We start from the raw sequence: 17,219 nt of genomic DNA on the forward strand, positions 1-17,219 counted from the left end.
TCGTACAATACAAACCACATTCCCATGACTATTCTCATAACTCTCTCTCAAATAACTTTTGTACTTTTGTGAAGGTTACAGGTGGTCATCTTGTGTTTTATTTATTTATTTAAATTCCTGAAAAATACATCAGCAACTTTTTAATTAATTTCTTTATTATAAAGGCCTGCTGTGTGTGCGTGTGGCTGATAAATCCTCTCCTCATTGCTTTGCGGTCCATTTAACCAAGACACATACACACAGTATTGTACCAGTGCAGTGGGTTTCTGTTCAGCCCAGCCCACCTGCCGTTAGCTTATTGTTGAGCGGTGCCTCTGAAGAGCACAATGAGACCACTGTCAGAGGAACAGAGGGGCAGAGGAGAGAGGGATGGAGCTGGGGGCAGAGGAGAGAGGGATGGAGCTGGGGGCAGAGGAGAGGGATGGAGGAGAGAGGGACGGAGCTGGGGGCAGAGGAGAGGGATGGAGGAGAGAGGGACGGAGCTGGGGGCAGAGGAGAGGGATGGAGGAGAGAGGGACGGAGCTGGGGGCAGAGGAGAGGGATGGAGCTGGGGGCAGAGGAGAGGGATGGAGGAGAGAGGGACGGAGCTGGGGGCAGAGGTAGGGATGGAGGAGAGAGGGACGGAGCTGGGGGCAGAGGAGAGGGATGGAGGAGAGAGGGACGGAGCTGGGGGCAGAGGAGAGGGATGGAGGAGAGAGGGACGGAGCTGGGGGCAGAGGAGAGGGATGGAGGAGAGAGGGACGGAGCTGGGGGCAGAGGAGAGAGGATGGAGCTGGGGGCAGAGCAGGGAGGGATGGAGGAGAGAGGGACGGAGCTGGGGGCAGAGGAGAGGGATGGAGGAGAGAGGGACGGAGCTGGGGGCAGAGGAGAGGGATGGAGGAGAGAGGGACGGAGCTGGGGGCAGAGGAGAGAGGGATGGAGCTGGGGGCAGAGCAGGGAGGGATGGAGGAGAGAGGGATGGCGCTGGGGGCAGAAGAGAGGGATGGAGCTAGGAACAGAGGAGAGAGGGATGGAGGACAGAGGGACGGAGCTGGGGGCAGAGGAGAGAGGGATGAGGAGAGAGAGATGGAGGAGAGAGAGATGGAGCTGGAAAAGAGGAGAGAGGGACGGTGCTTGGGACAGAAAGGAGAGAGGGATGGAAGAGAGAGTGATGGAAGAGAGAGTGATGGAAGAGAGAGGGATGGAGCTAGGAAGAGAGGAGAGAGGGACAGTGCTAGGAACATAGGAGAGAGACGGTGCTAGGTTCAGAAAGGAGAGTGGGATGGAAGAGAGAGGGATGGAGCTAAGAACAGAGAAGAGAGGGATGGTGCTAGGGACAGAAAGGAGAGAGGGATGGAAGAGAGAGGGATGGAGGAAAGAGTCCTCCTCCTCATTATATGTATTCTTATCACCCATTTAGCCACTACAGGGACCTCGTTTTGAGCCGCTGTAATGCAGACATTTCCTCCTGACTTCTCTAGTGGGAAGCCATTAGAGGGCATACTGAATAAAGCAAACAAGTCATTCTATTATGACTGTTATTCCCCAAGGATCCATTCATCCAGCTCTGTTCTGTTATTCCCCCAGGATCCATTCATCCAGCTCTGTTCTGTTATTCCCCCAGGATCCATTCATCCAGCTCTGTTCTGTTATTCCCCCAGGATCCATTCATCCAGCTCTGTTCTGTTATTCCCCCAGGATCCATTCATCCAGCTCTGTTCTGTTCTGTTCTTCCCCCAGGATCCATTCATCCAGCTCTGTTCTGTTATTCCCCCAGGTTCCATTCATCCAGCTCTGTTCTGTTCTGTTATTCCCCCAGGTTCCATTCATCCAGCTCTGTTCTGTTCTGTTATTCCCCCAGGTTCCATTCATCCAGCTCTGTTCTGTTATTCCCCCAGGATCCATTCATCCAGCTCTGTTCTGTTATTCCCCCAGGATCCATTCATCCAGCTCTGTTCTGTTCTGTTCTTCCCCCAGGTTCCATTCATCCAGCTCTATTCTGTTATTCCCCCAGGATCCATTCATCCAGCTCTGTTCTGTTATTCCCCCAGGATCCATTCATCCAGCTCTATTCTGTTATTCTCCCAGGATCCATTCATCCAGCTCTGTTCTGTTATTCCCCCAGGATCAATTCATCCAGCTCTGTTCTGTTCTGTTCTTCCCCCAGGATCAATTCATCCAGCTCTGTTCTGTTCTGTTATTCCCCCAGGATCAATTCATCCAGCTCTGTTCTGTTCTGTTCTTCCCCCAGGATCCATTCATCCATCTCTATTCTGTTATTCCCCCAGGTTCCATTCATCCAGCTCTGTTCTGTTCTTCCCCCAGGATCCATTCATCCAGCTCTGTTCTGTTATTCCCCCAGGATCCATTCATCCAGCTCTGTTCTGTTATTCCCCCAGGATCCATTCATCCAGCTCTGTTCTGTTATTCCCCCAGGATCCATTCATCCAGCTCTGTTCTGTTCTGTTATTCCCCCAGGATCCATTCATCCAGCTCTGTTCTGTTATTCCCCCAGGATCCATTCATCCAGCTCTGTTCTGTTATTCCCCCAGGATCCATTCATCCAGCTCTGTTCTGTTCTGTTATTCCCCCAGGTTCCATTCATCCAGCTCTGTTCTGTTATTCCCCCAGGATCCATTCATCCAGCTCTGTTCTGTTCTGTTATTCCCCCAGGATCCATTCATCCAGCTCTGTTCTGTTCTGTTATTCCCCCAGGATCCATTCATCCAGCTCTGTTCTGTTATTCTCCCAGGTTCCATTCATCCAGCTCTGTTCTGTTCTGTTCTTCCCCCAGGTTCCATTCATCCAGCTCTGTTCTGTTATTCCCCCAGGATCCATTCATCCAGCTCTGTTCTGTTATTCCCCCAGGTTCCATTCATCCAGCTCTGTTCTGTTATTCCCCCAGGATCCATTCATCCAGCTCTGTTCTGTTATTCCCCCAGGATCCATTCATCCAGCTCTGTTCTGTTATTCCCCCAGGTTCCATTCATCCAGCTCTGTTCTGTTATTCCCCCAGGATCCATTCATCCAGCTCTGTTCTGTTCTGTTATTCCCCCAGGTTCCATTCATCCAGCTCTGTTCTGTTATTCCCCCAGGTTCCATTCATCCAGCTCTGTTCTGTTATTCTCCCAGGATCCATTCATCCAGCTCTGTTCTGTTATTCCCCCAGGATCCATTCATCCAGCTCTGTTCTGTTCTGTTATTCCCCCAGGATCCATTCATCCAGCTCTGTTCTGTTATTCCCCCAGGATCCATTCATCCAGCTCTGTTCTGTTATTCCCCCAGGATCCATTCATCCAGCTCTGTTCTGTTCTGTTATTCCCCCAGGTTCCATTCATCCAGCTCTGTTCTGTTCTGTTATTCCCCCAGGATCCATTCATCCAGCTCTGTTCTGTTCTGTTATTCCCCCAGGATCCATTCATCCAGCTCTGTTCTGTTATTCCCCCAGGATCCATTCATCCAGCTCTGTTCTGTTATTCCCCCAGGATCCATTCATCCAGCTCTGTTCTGTTATTCCCCCAGGATCCATTCATCCAGCTCTGTTCTGTTCTGTTATTCCCCCAGGATCCATTCATCCAGCTCTGTTCTGTTATTCCCCCAGGTTCCATTCATCCAGCTCTGTTCTGTTATTCCCCCAGGATCCATTCATCCAGCTCTGTTCTGTTATTCCCCCAGGTTCCATTCATCCAGCTCTGTTCTGTTATTCTCCCAGGATCCATTCATCCAGCTCTGTTCTGTTATTCCCCCAGGATCCATTCATCCAGCTCTGTTCTGTTCTGTTATTCTCCCAGGATCCATTCATCCAGCTCTGTTCTGTTCTGTTATTCTCCCAGGATCCATTCATCCAGCTCTGTTCTGTTCTGTTATTCCCCCAGGATCCATTCATCCAGCTCTGTTCTGTTCTGTTATTCTCCCAGGATCCATTCATCCAGCTCTGTTCTGTTATTCCCCCAGGATCCATTCATCCATCTCTGTTCTGTTCTGTTATTCTCCCAGGATCCATTCATCCAGCTCTGTTCTGTTCTGTTATTCCCCCAGGTTCCATTCATCCAGCTCTGTTCTGTTCTGTTATTCCCCCAGGATCCATTCATCCAGCTCTGTTCTGTTCTGTTATTCCCCCAGGATCCATTCATCCAGCTCTGTTCTGTTCTGTTATTCCCCCAGGATCCATTCATCCAGCTCTGTTCTGTTCTGTTATTCCCCCAGGATCCATTCATCCAGCTCTGTTCTGTTATTCCCCCAGGTTCCATTCATCCAGCTCTGTTCTGTTATTCCCCCAGGATCCATTCATCCAGCTCTGTTCTGTTATTCCCTCAGGATCCATTCATCCAGCTCTGTTCTGTTATTCCCCCAGGTTCCATTCATCCAGCTCTGTTCTGTTCTGTTATTCCCCCAGGATCCATTCATCCAGCTCTGTTCTGTTATTCCCCCAGGATCCATTCATCCAGCTCTGTTCTGTTCTGTTCTTCCCCCAGGATCCATTCATCCAGCTCTGTTCTGTTCTGTTATTCCCCCAGGATCCATTCATCCAGCTCTGTTCTGTTATTCCCCCAGGATCCATTCATCCAGCTCTGTTCTGTTATTCTCCCAGGATCCATTCATCCAGCTCTGTTCTGTTCTGTTATTCCCCCAGGTTCCATTCATCCAGCTCTGTTCTGTTCTGTTATTCCCCCAGGTTCCATTCATCCAGCTCTGTTCTGTTCTGTTATTCCCCCAGGTTCCATTCATCCAGCTCTGTTCTGTTATTCCCCCAGGATCCATTCATCCAGCTCTGTTCTGTTATTCCCCCAGGATCAATTCATCCAGCTCTGTTCTGTTATTCCCCCAGGATCCATTCATCCAGCTCTGTTCTGTTATTCCCCCAGGATCCATTCATCCAGCTCTGTTCTGTTATTCCCCCAGGATCCATTCATCCAGCTCTGTTCTGTTATTCCCCCAGGATCAATTCATCCAGCTCTGTTCTGTTCTGTTCTTCCCCCAGGATCAATTCATCCAGCTCTGTTCTGTTCTGTTATTCCCCCAGGATCCATTCATCCAGCTCTGTTCTGTTCTGTTATTCCCCCAGGATCCATTCATCCAGCTCTGTTCTGTTATTCCCCAGGATCCATTCATCCAGCTCTGTTCTGTTCTGTTCTTCCCCCAGGATCCATTCATCCAGCTCTGTTCTGTTCTGTTCTTCCCCCAGGTTCCATTCATCCAGCTCTGTTCTGTTCTGTTCTTCCCCCAGGATCCATTCATCCAGCTCTGTTCTGTTCTGTTCTTCCCCCAGGTTCCATTCATCCAGCTCTGTTCTGTTATTCTCCCAGGTTCCATTCATCCAGCTCTGTTCTGTTATTCCCCCAGGTTCCATTCATCCATCTCTATTCTGTTATTCCCCCAGGATCCATTCATCCAGCTCTGTTCTGTTATTCCCCCAGGATCCATTCATCCATCTCTGTTCTGTTCTGTTATTCCCCAGGATCCATTCATCCAGCTCTGTTCTGTTCTGTTATTCCCCCAGGATCCATTCATCCAGCTCTGTTCTGTTCTGTTATTCCCCCAGGATCCATTCATCCAGCTCTGTTCTGTTATTCCCCCAGGATCCATTCATCCAGCTCTGTTCTGTTCTGTTATTCCCCCAGGTTCCATTCATCCAGCTCTGTTCTGTTCTGCTATTCCCCCAGGATCCATTCATCCAGCTCTGTTCTGTTATTCCCCCAGGATCCATTCATCCAGCTCTGTTCTGTTCTGTTATTCCCCCAGGTTCCATTCATCCAGCTCTGTTCTGTTATTCCCCCAGGATCCATTCATCCAGCTCTGTTCTGTTATTCCCCCAGGATCCATTCATCCAGCTCTGTTCTGTTATTCCCCCAGGATCCATTCATCCAGCTCTGTTCTGTTCTGTTATTCCCCCAGGATCCATTCATCCAGCTCTGTTCTGTTATTCCCCCAGGTTCCATTCATCCAGCTCTGTTCTGTTCTGTTATTCCCCCAGGATCCATTCATCCAGCTCTGTTCTGTTATTCCCCCAGGATCCATTCATCCATCTCTGTTCTGTTCTGTTATTCTCCCAGGATCCATTCATCCAGCTCTGTTCTGTTCTGTTCTTCCCCCAGGATCCATTCATCCAGCTCTGTTCTGTTCTGTTATTCCCCCAGGATCCATTCATCCAGCTCTGTTCTGTTCTGTTATTCCCCCAGGATCCATTCATCCAGCTCTGTTCTGTTATTCCCCCAGGATCCATTCATCCAGCTCTGTTCTGTTCTGTTATTCTCCCAGGTTCCATTCATCCAGCTCTGTTCTGTTCTGTTATTCCCCCAGGATCCATTCATCCAGCTCTGTTCTGTTCTGTTATTCCCCCAGGATCCATTCATCCAGCTCTATTCTGTTATTCCCCCAGGATCCATTCATCCAGCTCTGTTCTGTTCTGTTATTCCCCCAGGATCCATTCATCCAGCTCTGTTCTGTTATTCCCCCAGGTTCCATTCATCCAGCTCTGTTCTGTTCTGTTATTCCCCCAGGATCCATTCATCCAGCTCTGTTCTGTTTCACTGACCGATGTAAATAATGGATGATATATCATTGAACCTGACACCTGTAGGGAAATCAGGTGAACCATATACCCTAGTTTATTTAGTAGCATGATGGTTAAACACAGTTACTCAGAATTAGCTGAAAGGTATTTCCGTTTCAGAGAGACAAGGTGATGTAGGCTGATAGGGTGGATGTACACTTTATACAAGAACTGGATTCAAACCTGCCTTCGCTCAATAATACTGTAGCTAGATATATAATAGGTATAAAGACATTAACTGTTACATGTAAACAACATTTTAGCTTATATATTTCCCCTTTGTGTTCAGTACTATATCTGTCAGAATTGGAACGTGGTCGGTTGATATCCACTGAAATAACCTGGCTACAACGCACACAGTAAACCAGAGGACGAGGAAGACCACAGCTTTGGTGACGACACACCAAGTTCTCTGTTTTTTATTTTCATGTTCTTCTACAGTGTAACAGAGGGCATAGAAATATAAAAGGGCATTATAGTGAAACAGCATTGGACCAGAATAGAACCACCCCCTTCCACTGCGTTTCCTGCGAGCGGAGTGCACAGCACCTCTCAGGCTGACAATCTACACACAACAACGGCGACATAGAAAAAAAAAGATCTAGAATGATATTTCTTGAATTATATTTCTGTGAACGGGGATACCGAGTTTATTAAACAACATTTTTAAAAAGCACCACAGTGAGGTAAACAAGGCATCACCATTAGATACCAGACAGAGGGAACGTTGACAATAAACAAAACATCAGTCAACGTTAAAACAACAGAATCCCGTGAGGGTGGACTCCTGTAGCTTAAATGTTGCCCGTCCTGCCATTTCATAACAAATAATATGTGTTATTGTTTTTAACAGAAGGAGGCGAGGATGGAACAACCACGTTGGGGGGCATATAAACCCTGGATTGCTGATGCTATGTATTGACCAATGAGAGGCTTTGAAGCCAGTGGTCGGCCATATTGCCACTCCCCAGTAAGATCAGTCCTCCATAGGAATGAGTGGAATTCTACAGTAATTAAATGTAAAGGACTAAATGACATGTATTTAAGTATTTTTTGTTGTAGTGAGGACAGTAACATTAGTACTCTAAAAATGATACTTTAAGGACTTAAAAAAATACATTTTTACATATTAAATTGTCATGTTTAGCTCAAATAATCTAATTTCAAAGTTTGCATTAAGGTGTCTGTAACAGAATACACGTGTCAAAATGAATATAGACATTAATACATGCTTTTCTATAGCTTTCAACATGTCTTTTTTAACTTTTAATGTAATTTTTTTTTACAATGGAGGAATACTAAGATGGCTGGGTGGTGGCTTCAATACAGCGCCCCCTGTCAGTCATCCAGAGTTTATACACATCATTGGGCCAGACACTAGCCGAAGAGCTCACTCACGCTCTCTCTCAAAAAGCACGCACCACACACACACACACACACACACACACACACACACACACACACACACACACACACACACACACACACACACACACACACACACACACACACACACACACACACACACACACACACACAGAGCGAGCTGTCAGGTTGGAGCTGCTAAACGACACTTCCAGATATTATAGAGGGTTACTGTGTGTGTGTGTGTGTGTGTGTGTGTGTGTGTGTGTGTGTGTGTGTGTGTGTATTTAGGCGACTATGGGGTTCACCTGCTGATGCTATGTAACAAAACAAGCTTTCCTTGGTTCCAGAATGAAAGAATTCTCCTCAGAATTACATTGTCCTCTTTCAGCTGAACTTAAAAACGAAATATAAGTCATTCATAAACGCAAAACAGTAGAAAAACAACAACAGCCAGATCCATCACTTTAGATTGAAACATGTCCTCTTCTTTAAGTATATATAGATTTCTCTCTAAACAACCATATGTCCACATAATAATACAATGGCAGTGAATTGTTTGATAATCTAAATATTGTTTTACTCTTAAAGAAACTTCAATGAAGAGATGACATAATATAAACACAATGACTTTGAATGAGCGACCCAGGTCATACCATGTTTACAACATAGGTTTAGCTTACAGGTGAATGAATGAGCGACCCAGGTCATACCATGTTTACAACATAGGTTTAGCTTACAGGTGAATGAATGAGCGACCCAGGTCATACCATGTTTACAACATAGGTGTAGCTTACAGGTGAATGAATGAGCGACCCAGGTCATACCATGTTTACAACATAGGTGTAGCTTACAGGTGAATGAATGAGCGACCCAGGTCATACCATGTTTACAATATAGGTTTAACCTACAGGTGAATGAATGAGCGACCCAGATCATACCATGTTTACTACATAGGTGTAGCTTACAGGTGAATGAATGAGCGACCCAGGTCATACCATGTTTACAATATAGGTGTAGCTTACAGGTGAATGAATGAGCGACCCAGGTCATACCATGTTTACAATATAGGTTTAACTTACAGGTGAATGAATGAGCGACCCAGGTCATACCATGTTTACAATATAGGTTTAACTTACAGGTGAATGAATGAGCGACCCAGGTCATACCATGTTTACAATATAGGTTTAACTTACAGGTGAATGAATGAGCGACCCAGGTCATACCATGTTTACAATATAGATTTAACTTACAGGTGAATGAATGAGCGACCCAGGTCATACCATGTTTACAACATAGGTGTAGCTTACAGGTGAATGAATGAGCGACCCAGGTCATACCATGTTTACAATATAGGTTTAACTTACAGGTGAATGAATGAGCGACCCAGGTCATACCATGTTTACAATATAGGTTTAACTTACAGGTGAATGAATGAGCGACCCAGGTCATACCATGTTTACAACATAGGTTTAGCCTACAGGTGAATGAATGATACAACACTTAAATAATTGTCACCCTTCTTCGCTTCCGACTGAACCTCTCTTGTTCATTGAGTGTTGGATAGATATTTTAGCTTTAAAGTGGAGAACATTTAGCTTAATAAACAATTGAATCAGAGCTCCATCTACATAAACATACTAATAGAAGACCAAAAATAGAAAAGTGTTGAGTAAAATAAAGGATAGTCCTATAGAGTATAATCGAGGTGAGGAGGAAGCTGGGTTGTGTACTGAGTGGGTACTGTATGATAGTGTGTTTATATAGCTGGTGCTGGACTGTGTGTGTGTACTTCTTTGACCTTTGACCTGTGTTATATTGACCTTCATATAAGAGTATTAGGCTACGTCCCGATTCTCCACACTTCTCCCGAAATGTGCACTTGCATACTCCTCAGCATGGATTTAAAAGCATAGGATCAGTGTAAACATTGGCTGGAGAGAGTTTGCACCATTGATCAATTTATGATCCGAAATGAGCAAGTGCTCACTTTGGCAGAAAGGTGGAGAATCGGGATGCGGTGCACAGCCTTAGATCAGCCAAGAGTGCCTTTTCTAACGGCCAGAGGGATGGCTAGCTCGGTGAAAACAGAGTGACTCCATCAGAGATCATCATCCACCACGTACAGTAACGGCACTTTCAAAGTGAGTATAAACCATGTGACTTAGATTCCTGCGTCCCAGCCAACCAGGTGGCTGGTCTCATCAAGAGGAAGTGGGTGGAGTTAAACAAGTCAACAAAACCAATCAGCTAGCTGCACCAGTGGGTTGGCCTCTGCCACCTGTCAATCACACAGTTAAAGCTATCACAGAGCTTCTGAATACTTTAGTCCAGAGAGAGAGAAAGATTGCTGTGCCTGCCCAGTTGGAGAGAGAGAGAGATGTAGAGAGAGCGAGAGAGAGGGAGAGAGATTCATGTAGAGGGAGAGAGAGATTAATGTAGAGGGAGAGAGATTAATGTAGAGGGAGAGAGACAGAGATTAATGTAGAGAGAGAGAGACAGAGATTAATGTAGAGGGAGAGAGAGAGAGATGTAGAGGGAGAGAGAGAGATTAATGTAGAGGGAGAAATGTAGAGGGAGAGAGAGGGGGAGAGGGAGGGAGAGATGTAGGTAAGTAGAGAGAGAGAGAGAGAGGGAGAGAGAGATGTAGAGGGAGAGAGAGAGAGATGTAGAGGGAGAGAGAGAGAGAGATGTAGAGGGAGAGAGAGAGAGAGATGTAGAGGGAGAAATGTAGAGGGAGAGAGAGGGGGAGAGGGAGGGAGAGATGTAGGTAAGTAGAGAGAGAGAGAGAGGGAGAGAGAGACGTAGAGGGAGAGAGAAAGAGAGATGTAGAGGGAGAGAGAGAGATGTAGAGGGGAGAGAGAGATGTAGAGGGAGAAATGTAGAGGGAGAGAGAGGGGGAGAGGAAGAGAGAGAGAGAGGGGGAGAGGGAGGGAGAGATGTAGGTAAGTAGAGAGAGAGAGAGAGGGAGAGAGAGATGTAGAGGGAGAGAGAAAGAGAGATGTAGAGGGAGAGAGAGAGATGTAGAGGGAGAGAGAGAGAGAGATGTAGAGGGAGAAATGTAGAGGGAGAGAGAGGGGGAGAGGAAGAGAGAGAGAGGGGGGGGAGGGAGGGAGAGATGTAGAGGGAGAGGGAGAGAGATGTAGAGGGAGAGAGAAAGAGAGATGTAGAGGGAGAGATGTAGAGGGAGAGAGTGAGAGATGTAGAGGGAGAGAGAGTGAGAGATGTAGAGGGAGAGAGAGTGAGAGATGTAGAGGGAGAGAGAGAGAGATGTAGAGGGAGAGAAAGAGAGATGTAGAGGGAGAGAGAGAGAGATGTAGAGAGAGATGTAGAGGGAGAGAGATGTAGAGGGAGAGAGAGAGATGTAGAGGGAGAGAGAGAAAGAGATGTAGAGGGAGAGAGAGAGAGATGTAGAGAGAGATGTAGAGGGAGAGAGATGTAGAGGGAGAGGGAGGGAGATGTAGAGGGAGATGTAGAGGGGGAGATGTAGAGGGAGAGAGATGTAGAGAGAGAGAGATGTAGAGGGAGAGAGAGAGATGTAGAGGGAGAGAGAGTGAGTGCAGTCGTGCTAAAGGAAAGATATTGGAGTGCTATATATATTCCCACAGCCTTTTCCCAACTCTAGGTGTAACAGCACAGGGCCTAGTGGGCAGGTCTAGGCTGGCCCGGCCACAGCATGGTGTTTCTACCACTACTTTACCATTACTTCTCCCAGCGACCTGGAAGGTCAACACAGGACAGAGTAGCGTGAGAGAGATGTTAACCCCACCCCAACACAAGATCATCCTCTGAGACTGCCTTTACAAGTGCTCATTCACCTCACTCAATGTTGGTATTGAGCGGACCCTCCATCTTTTAGGTCACCTAGGGGCTTTGGTAAAGTATAGCGCCCGTAAACAAAACGTTAGTTCATATTCCTGATGGAAGATGGGGTGTAGAGGAGGGTCACCTGTATGTGGCCCCGCTTTACAGCTGGACTAGCTGTCGGCTGCTTGGTTGTTTCAGCCCAAAGCGTGTCGGAGAGCTGTAACATTGGAGTTGTTATTGGTTTCAAAACACCAAGAAGAATAGATACTGAGAAACAACAACATTAAAGAAAATGTAAAAAAAATAAAAACACTAACAAAACTTTTTGGTTGCAAGTAAATATCATGTGACCAAAACCCTCATTGTAAATAACTATATTTAAATGTGAGCTGCTGGCTTTCTGTTGATCGATACTCCCTGAAAGAAGATGTCCCTTAATACCTTCAGTAAACTGGAGAGATAGACAGACAGATAGACAGACAGACAGACAGACAGACAGACAGACAGACAGACAGACAGACAGACAGACAGACAGACAGACAGACAGACAGACAGACAGACAGACAGACAGACAGACAGACGAGACAGACAGACAGACGAGACAGACAGACGGGACAGACGGGACAGATAGGACAGATAGATAGATAGATAGATGATAGATAGATAAAGATAGATAGGAAGGATATATAGATAAAGATAGATAGGAAGGATATATAGATAAAGATAGATAGGAAGGATAGATGGAGGGATAGACAGATAAAGATAGATAGGAAGGATAGATAGATAAAGATAGATAGGAAGGATAGATGGAGGGATAGACAGATAAAGATAGATAGGAAGGATAGATGGAGGGATAGACAGATAAAGATAGATAGGAAGGATAGATGGAGGGATAGATAGATAAAGATAGATAGGAATGATAGATGGAGGGATAGATAGATAAAGATAGATAGGAAGGATAGATAGATAAAGATAGATAGGAAGGATAGATGGAGGGATAGATAGATAAAGATAGATAGGAAGCATAGATAGATAAAGATAGATAGGAAGGATAGATAGATAAAGATAGATAGGAAGGATAGATGGAGGGATAGATAGATAAAGATAGATAGGAAGGATAGATAGATAAAGATAGATAGGAAGGATAGATGGAGGGATAGACAGATAAAGATAGATAGGAAGGATAGATAGATAAAGATAGATAGGAAGGATAGATGGAGGGATAGATAGATAAAGATAGATAGGAATGATAGATGGAGGGATAGATAGATAAAGATAGATAGGAAGGATAGATAGATAAAGATAGATAGGAAGGATAGATGGAGGGATAGATAGATAAAGATAGATAGGAAGGATAGATAGATAAAGATAGATAGGAAGGATAGATAGATAAAGATAGATAGGAAGGATAGATGGAGGGATAGATAGATAAAGATAGATAGGAAGGATATATAGATAAAGATAGATAGGAAGGATAGATGGAGGGATAGACAGATAAAGATAGATAGGAAGGATAGATGGAGGGATAGATAGATATACATTACATTTGAGACAGAAAACTGTGTTGTCCTGTGTTGCTGTGTGTTGAATTGCTTGTTGTGGTGTGGGGCTTGTTGCTGCTGGCAATGTTAGTCTGTTCAGCACGCTGACTGGGTATTTGTATTTGTTTTGGAATTGATCCATTTTCCCCCAGCAGGGGGTGCTATCGACCCCTCCCGAGTCCAGACACAAGATCCATTCTCTGGGGTGAGGACAGGGGAGAGAGGGAGTGGAGATCCAGACTGTACAGGATAGAACAGAGAGAAAGGGAGTGAGGAAAGAAGGATATTTCCTCTCCTCTCTTTTCATTCTCCCAAAGATAAAACAAAATGGCCGGTCTTCTCTGAAAAAATAAGAAGTTGTTCATGGACAAAGGGAGCCTCTTTTCTGGTCCCTTCTGACCTGACGAACGTTCCTTTAAAAATAAATCTGAGCTGCTTTTTCAAAACATAGAAAGAAGAGAGACAACAAACTCAACATATAAAAAGCAGAGTTCTTTTGGTGTTGTTGTTGTCATCTTTAGAGCTGGAGCTGCGTGTTGGTTGTTGTTTCCGAGGTTGGAAGTGGGAGGGAGCTACAGTTAACTTGGGATTTACTCAGGACACTAGTAGGCTCCACCCTGTTGGTTCTGATAGGCGGTCGGGTTAGGGAGGGGTCGGTTTGGAATGGAGTAGACCGATAATTGGTTTTGGAGTGACGTTAACGCATGCATAGGAAGGGAACAGAAAGGAACAGCCCTGATTTCCATGGCGAAGGGCAGGCAGCAACCCTCAGCGGTTGGTCGGTTACTTGGTTGGTTCAGTCAGTAAATCAGTCAGTAAATCTCTGGCAGGCTTTCTTCCATCGGCAGGCGGTGCACCACATGTCCCTGTTCTCCATCCCGTACACTTTACGACACTTCTTACCCTCGCCACGGGACTTACGGCTGGAGAGGGGCGAGATGAGGATATGGTCAAATACGGTTGTTATCTTTGACTTGGTTTATAACAATAGACAAAACAACATCCAAAATTGTTGATTTAGTTTATGCAAGTGAAGAAAACATGAATAATGGTAATCTGATCATTTGCTTGATTCCTAAACAAGACATGGTTGCTCTCTCTAAATTTGAATACAACATTGGGCATCCTGAAGTCACAAGAAAACCTAAGTTCTGAGGTCATCAGTGAAAGGTCAGCCAGGAGAGGTCATCAGTACCTGAGTGAGCCAGTGGCTCTGGGAGGGGAGGAGAGGACTGCTATGGTGGGGGGCCGCTGCTCCCCAAAGCTCTGAGTCCGACTGTGAGTGGGAGAGACCTGGAGGAAGACAAACACAACAAGAACTATCAGAACACAAATATAGACAGAACTTTAATTTAGATACAGACACAAAAAAACACTGTTATGCTTGAGAGGCTGTATTGTTGTGTGTGATGTGTGTAGGGGTACGAGGTAGGTAGTTAAGGTAATTGAGGTAATATGTACAGACCCAGTCAAAAGTTTGGACACACCTAATAATTCAAGGTTTTTTCATAATTTTTACTATTTTCTACATTGTAGCTTCATGAGGTAGTCACCTGGAATGCATTTCAATAAACAGGTGTGCCTTGTTAAAAGTTAATTTGTGGAATTTCTTTCCTCCTTAATGCATTTGAGCCAATCAGTTGTGTTGTGACAAGGTAGGGTGGTATACAGAAAATAGCCCTATTTGGTAAAATACCAAGTCCATATTATGGCAAGAACAGCTCAAATAAGCAAAGAGAAACGACAGTCCATCATTACTTTAAGACATGAAGGTCAGTCAATCCGGAACATTTCAAGAGCTTTGAAAGTTTCTTCAAGTGCAGTCGCAAAAATCATCAAGCGCTATGATGAAACTGGCTCTCATGAGGACCGCCACAGGAAAGGAAGACCCAGAGTTACCTCTGCTACAGAGGATAAATTCATTAGAGTTACCAGCATCAGAAATTGTAGCCCAAATAAATGCTTCAAGTAACAGATACATCAACATCAACTGTTCAGAGGAGACTGTGTGAATCAGGCCTTCATGGTCAAATTGCTGCAAAGAAACCACTACTAAAGGACACCAATAATAAGAAGAGACTTGCTTGGGTCAAGAAACACGAGCAATGGACATTAGACCGGTGGAAATCTGTCCTTTGGTCCAAATTTGACATTTTTGGTTCCAACCGCCGTGTCTTTGTGAGACACAGAGTAGCTGAATGGATTATCTCAGCATGTGTGGTTCCCACCGTGAAGCATGGAGGAGGAGGATGGTGTGGGGGTGATTTGCTGTTGATACAATCCCATCTGGTTTGCGCTTAGTGGGACTACAATGCCTTGCAAAAGTATTCATCCCACTTGGCGTTTTTTCTATTTTGTTGCATTACAACCTGTAATTTGTAATGGACATACACAAAATAGTCCAAATTGGTGAAGTGAAATGAAAAAATAACTTGTTTAAAAAAATAAAAAATACGGAAAAGTGGTGCGTGCATATGTATTCACCCCATTTGCTATGAAGCCCTAAATAAGATCTGGTGCAACCAATTACCTTCAGAAGTCACATAATTAGTTAAATAAAGTCCATCTGTGTGCAATCTAAGTGTCACATGATCTGCCACATGATCTCAATATATACTGCTCCAAAAAATAAAGGGAACACTTAAACAACACATCCTAGATCTGAATGAAAGAAATAATCTTATTAAATACTTTTTTCTTTACATAGTTGAATGTGCTGACAACAAAATCACACAAAAATAATCAATGGAAATCCAATTTATCAACCTATGGAGGTCTGGATTTGGAGTCACACTCAAAATTAAAGTGGAAAACCACACTACAGGCTGATCCAACTTTGATGTAATGTCCTTAAAACAAGTCAAAATGAGGCTCAGCAGTGTGTGTGGCCTCCACGTGCCTGTATGACCTCCCTACAACGCCTGGGCATGCTCCTGATGAGGTGGCGGATGGTCTCCTGAGGGATCTCCTCCCAGACCTGGACTAAAGCATCCGCCAACTCCTGGACAGTCTGTGGTGCAACGTGGCGTTGGTGGATGGAGCGAGACATGATGTCCCAGATGTGCTCAATTGGATTCAGGTCTGGGGAACGGGCGGGCCAGTCCATAGCATCAATGCCTTCCTCTTGCAGGAACTGTTGACACACTCCAGCCACATGAGATCTAGCATTGTCTTGCATTAGGAGGAACCCAGGGCCAACCGCACCAGCATATGGTCTCACAAGGGGTCTGACGATCTCATCTCGGTACCTAATGGCAGTCAGGCTACCTCTGGCGAGCACATGGAGGGCTGTGCAGCCCCCCAAAGAAATGCCACCCCACACCATGACTGACCCACCGCCAAACCGGTCATGCTGGAGGATGTTGCAGGCAGCAGAACGTTCTCCACGGCGTCTCCAGACTCTGTCACGTCTGTCACGTGCTCAGTGTGAACCTGCTTTCATCTGTGAAGAGCACAGGGCGCCAGTGGCGAATTTGACAATCTTGGTGTTCTCTGGCAAATGCCAAACGTCTGCACGGTGTTGGGCTGTAAGCACAACCCCCACGTGTGGACATCGGGCCCTCATACCACCCTCATGGAGTCTGTTTCTGACCGTTTGAGCAGACACATGCACATTTGTGGCCTGCTGGAGGTCATTTTGCAGGGCTCTGGCAGTGCTTCTCCTGCTCCTCCTTGCACAATGGATGGATGAGCTGCACTACCTGAGCCACTTGTGTGGGTTGTAGACTCCGTCTCATGCTACCACTAGAGTGAAAGCACCGCCAGCATTCAAAACTGACCAAAACATCAGCCAGGAAGCGTAGGAACTGAGAAGTGGTCTGTGGTCCCCACCTGCAGAACCACTCCTTTATTGGGGGTGTCTTGCTAATTCCCTATAATTTCCACCTGTTGTCTATTCCATTTGCACAACAGCATGTGAAATTTATTGTCAATCAGTGTTGCTTCCTAAGTGGACAGTTTGATTTCACAGAAGT

At 45.4% G+C, this 17,219-nt stretch overlaps 1 protein-coding gene across 1 annotated transcript in view; it reads right to left on the reverse strand.

Moving 5' to 3' along the window:
* Nucleotides 1-13,129: 13,129 nt before the first annotated feature.
* Nucleotides 13,130-17,219, reverse strand: part of LOC106570565 (zinc finger protein 704) — an 89,832-nt gene continuing 85,742 nt past the window's right edge. Inside the window, exons 8-9 of the mRNA XM_045694933.1 lie at nt 14,441-14,538; nt 13,130-14,168 (exon numbers count right to left, since the gene is read on the reverse strand). Coding sequence (XP_045550889.1) covers nt 14,054-14,168; nt 14,441-14,538 — 213 coding nt within the window. The 3' untranslated portion in view covers nt 13,130-14,053. The remainder of the gene's footprint in view (nt 14,169-14,440; nt 14,539-17,219) is intronic.

This window comes from Salmo salar, chromosome ssa14 (assembly GCF_905237065.1).
Source record: "Salmo salar chromosome ssa14, Ssal_v3.1, whole genome shotgun sequence".
Taxonomy (NCBI): domain Eukaryota; kingdom Metazoa; phylum Chordata; class Actinopteri; order Salmoniformes; family Salmonidae; genus Salmo; species Salmo salar.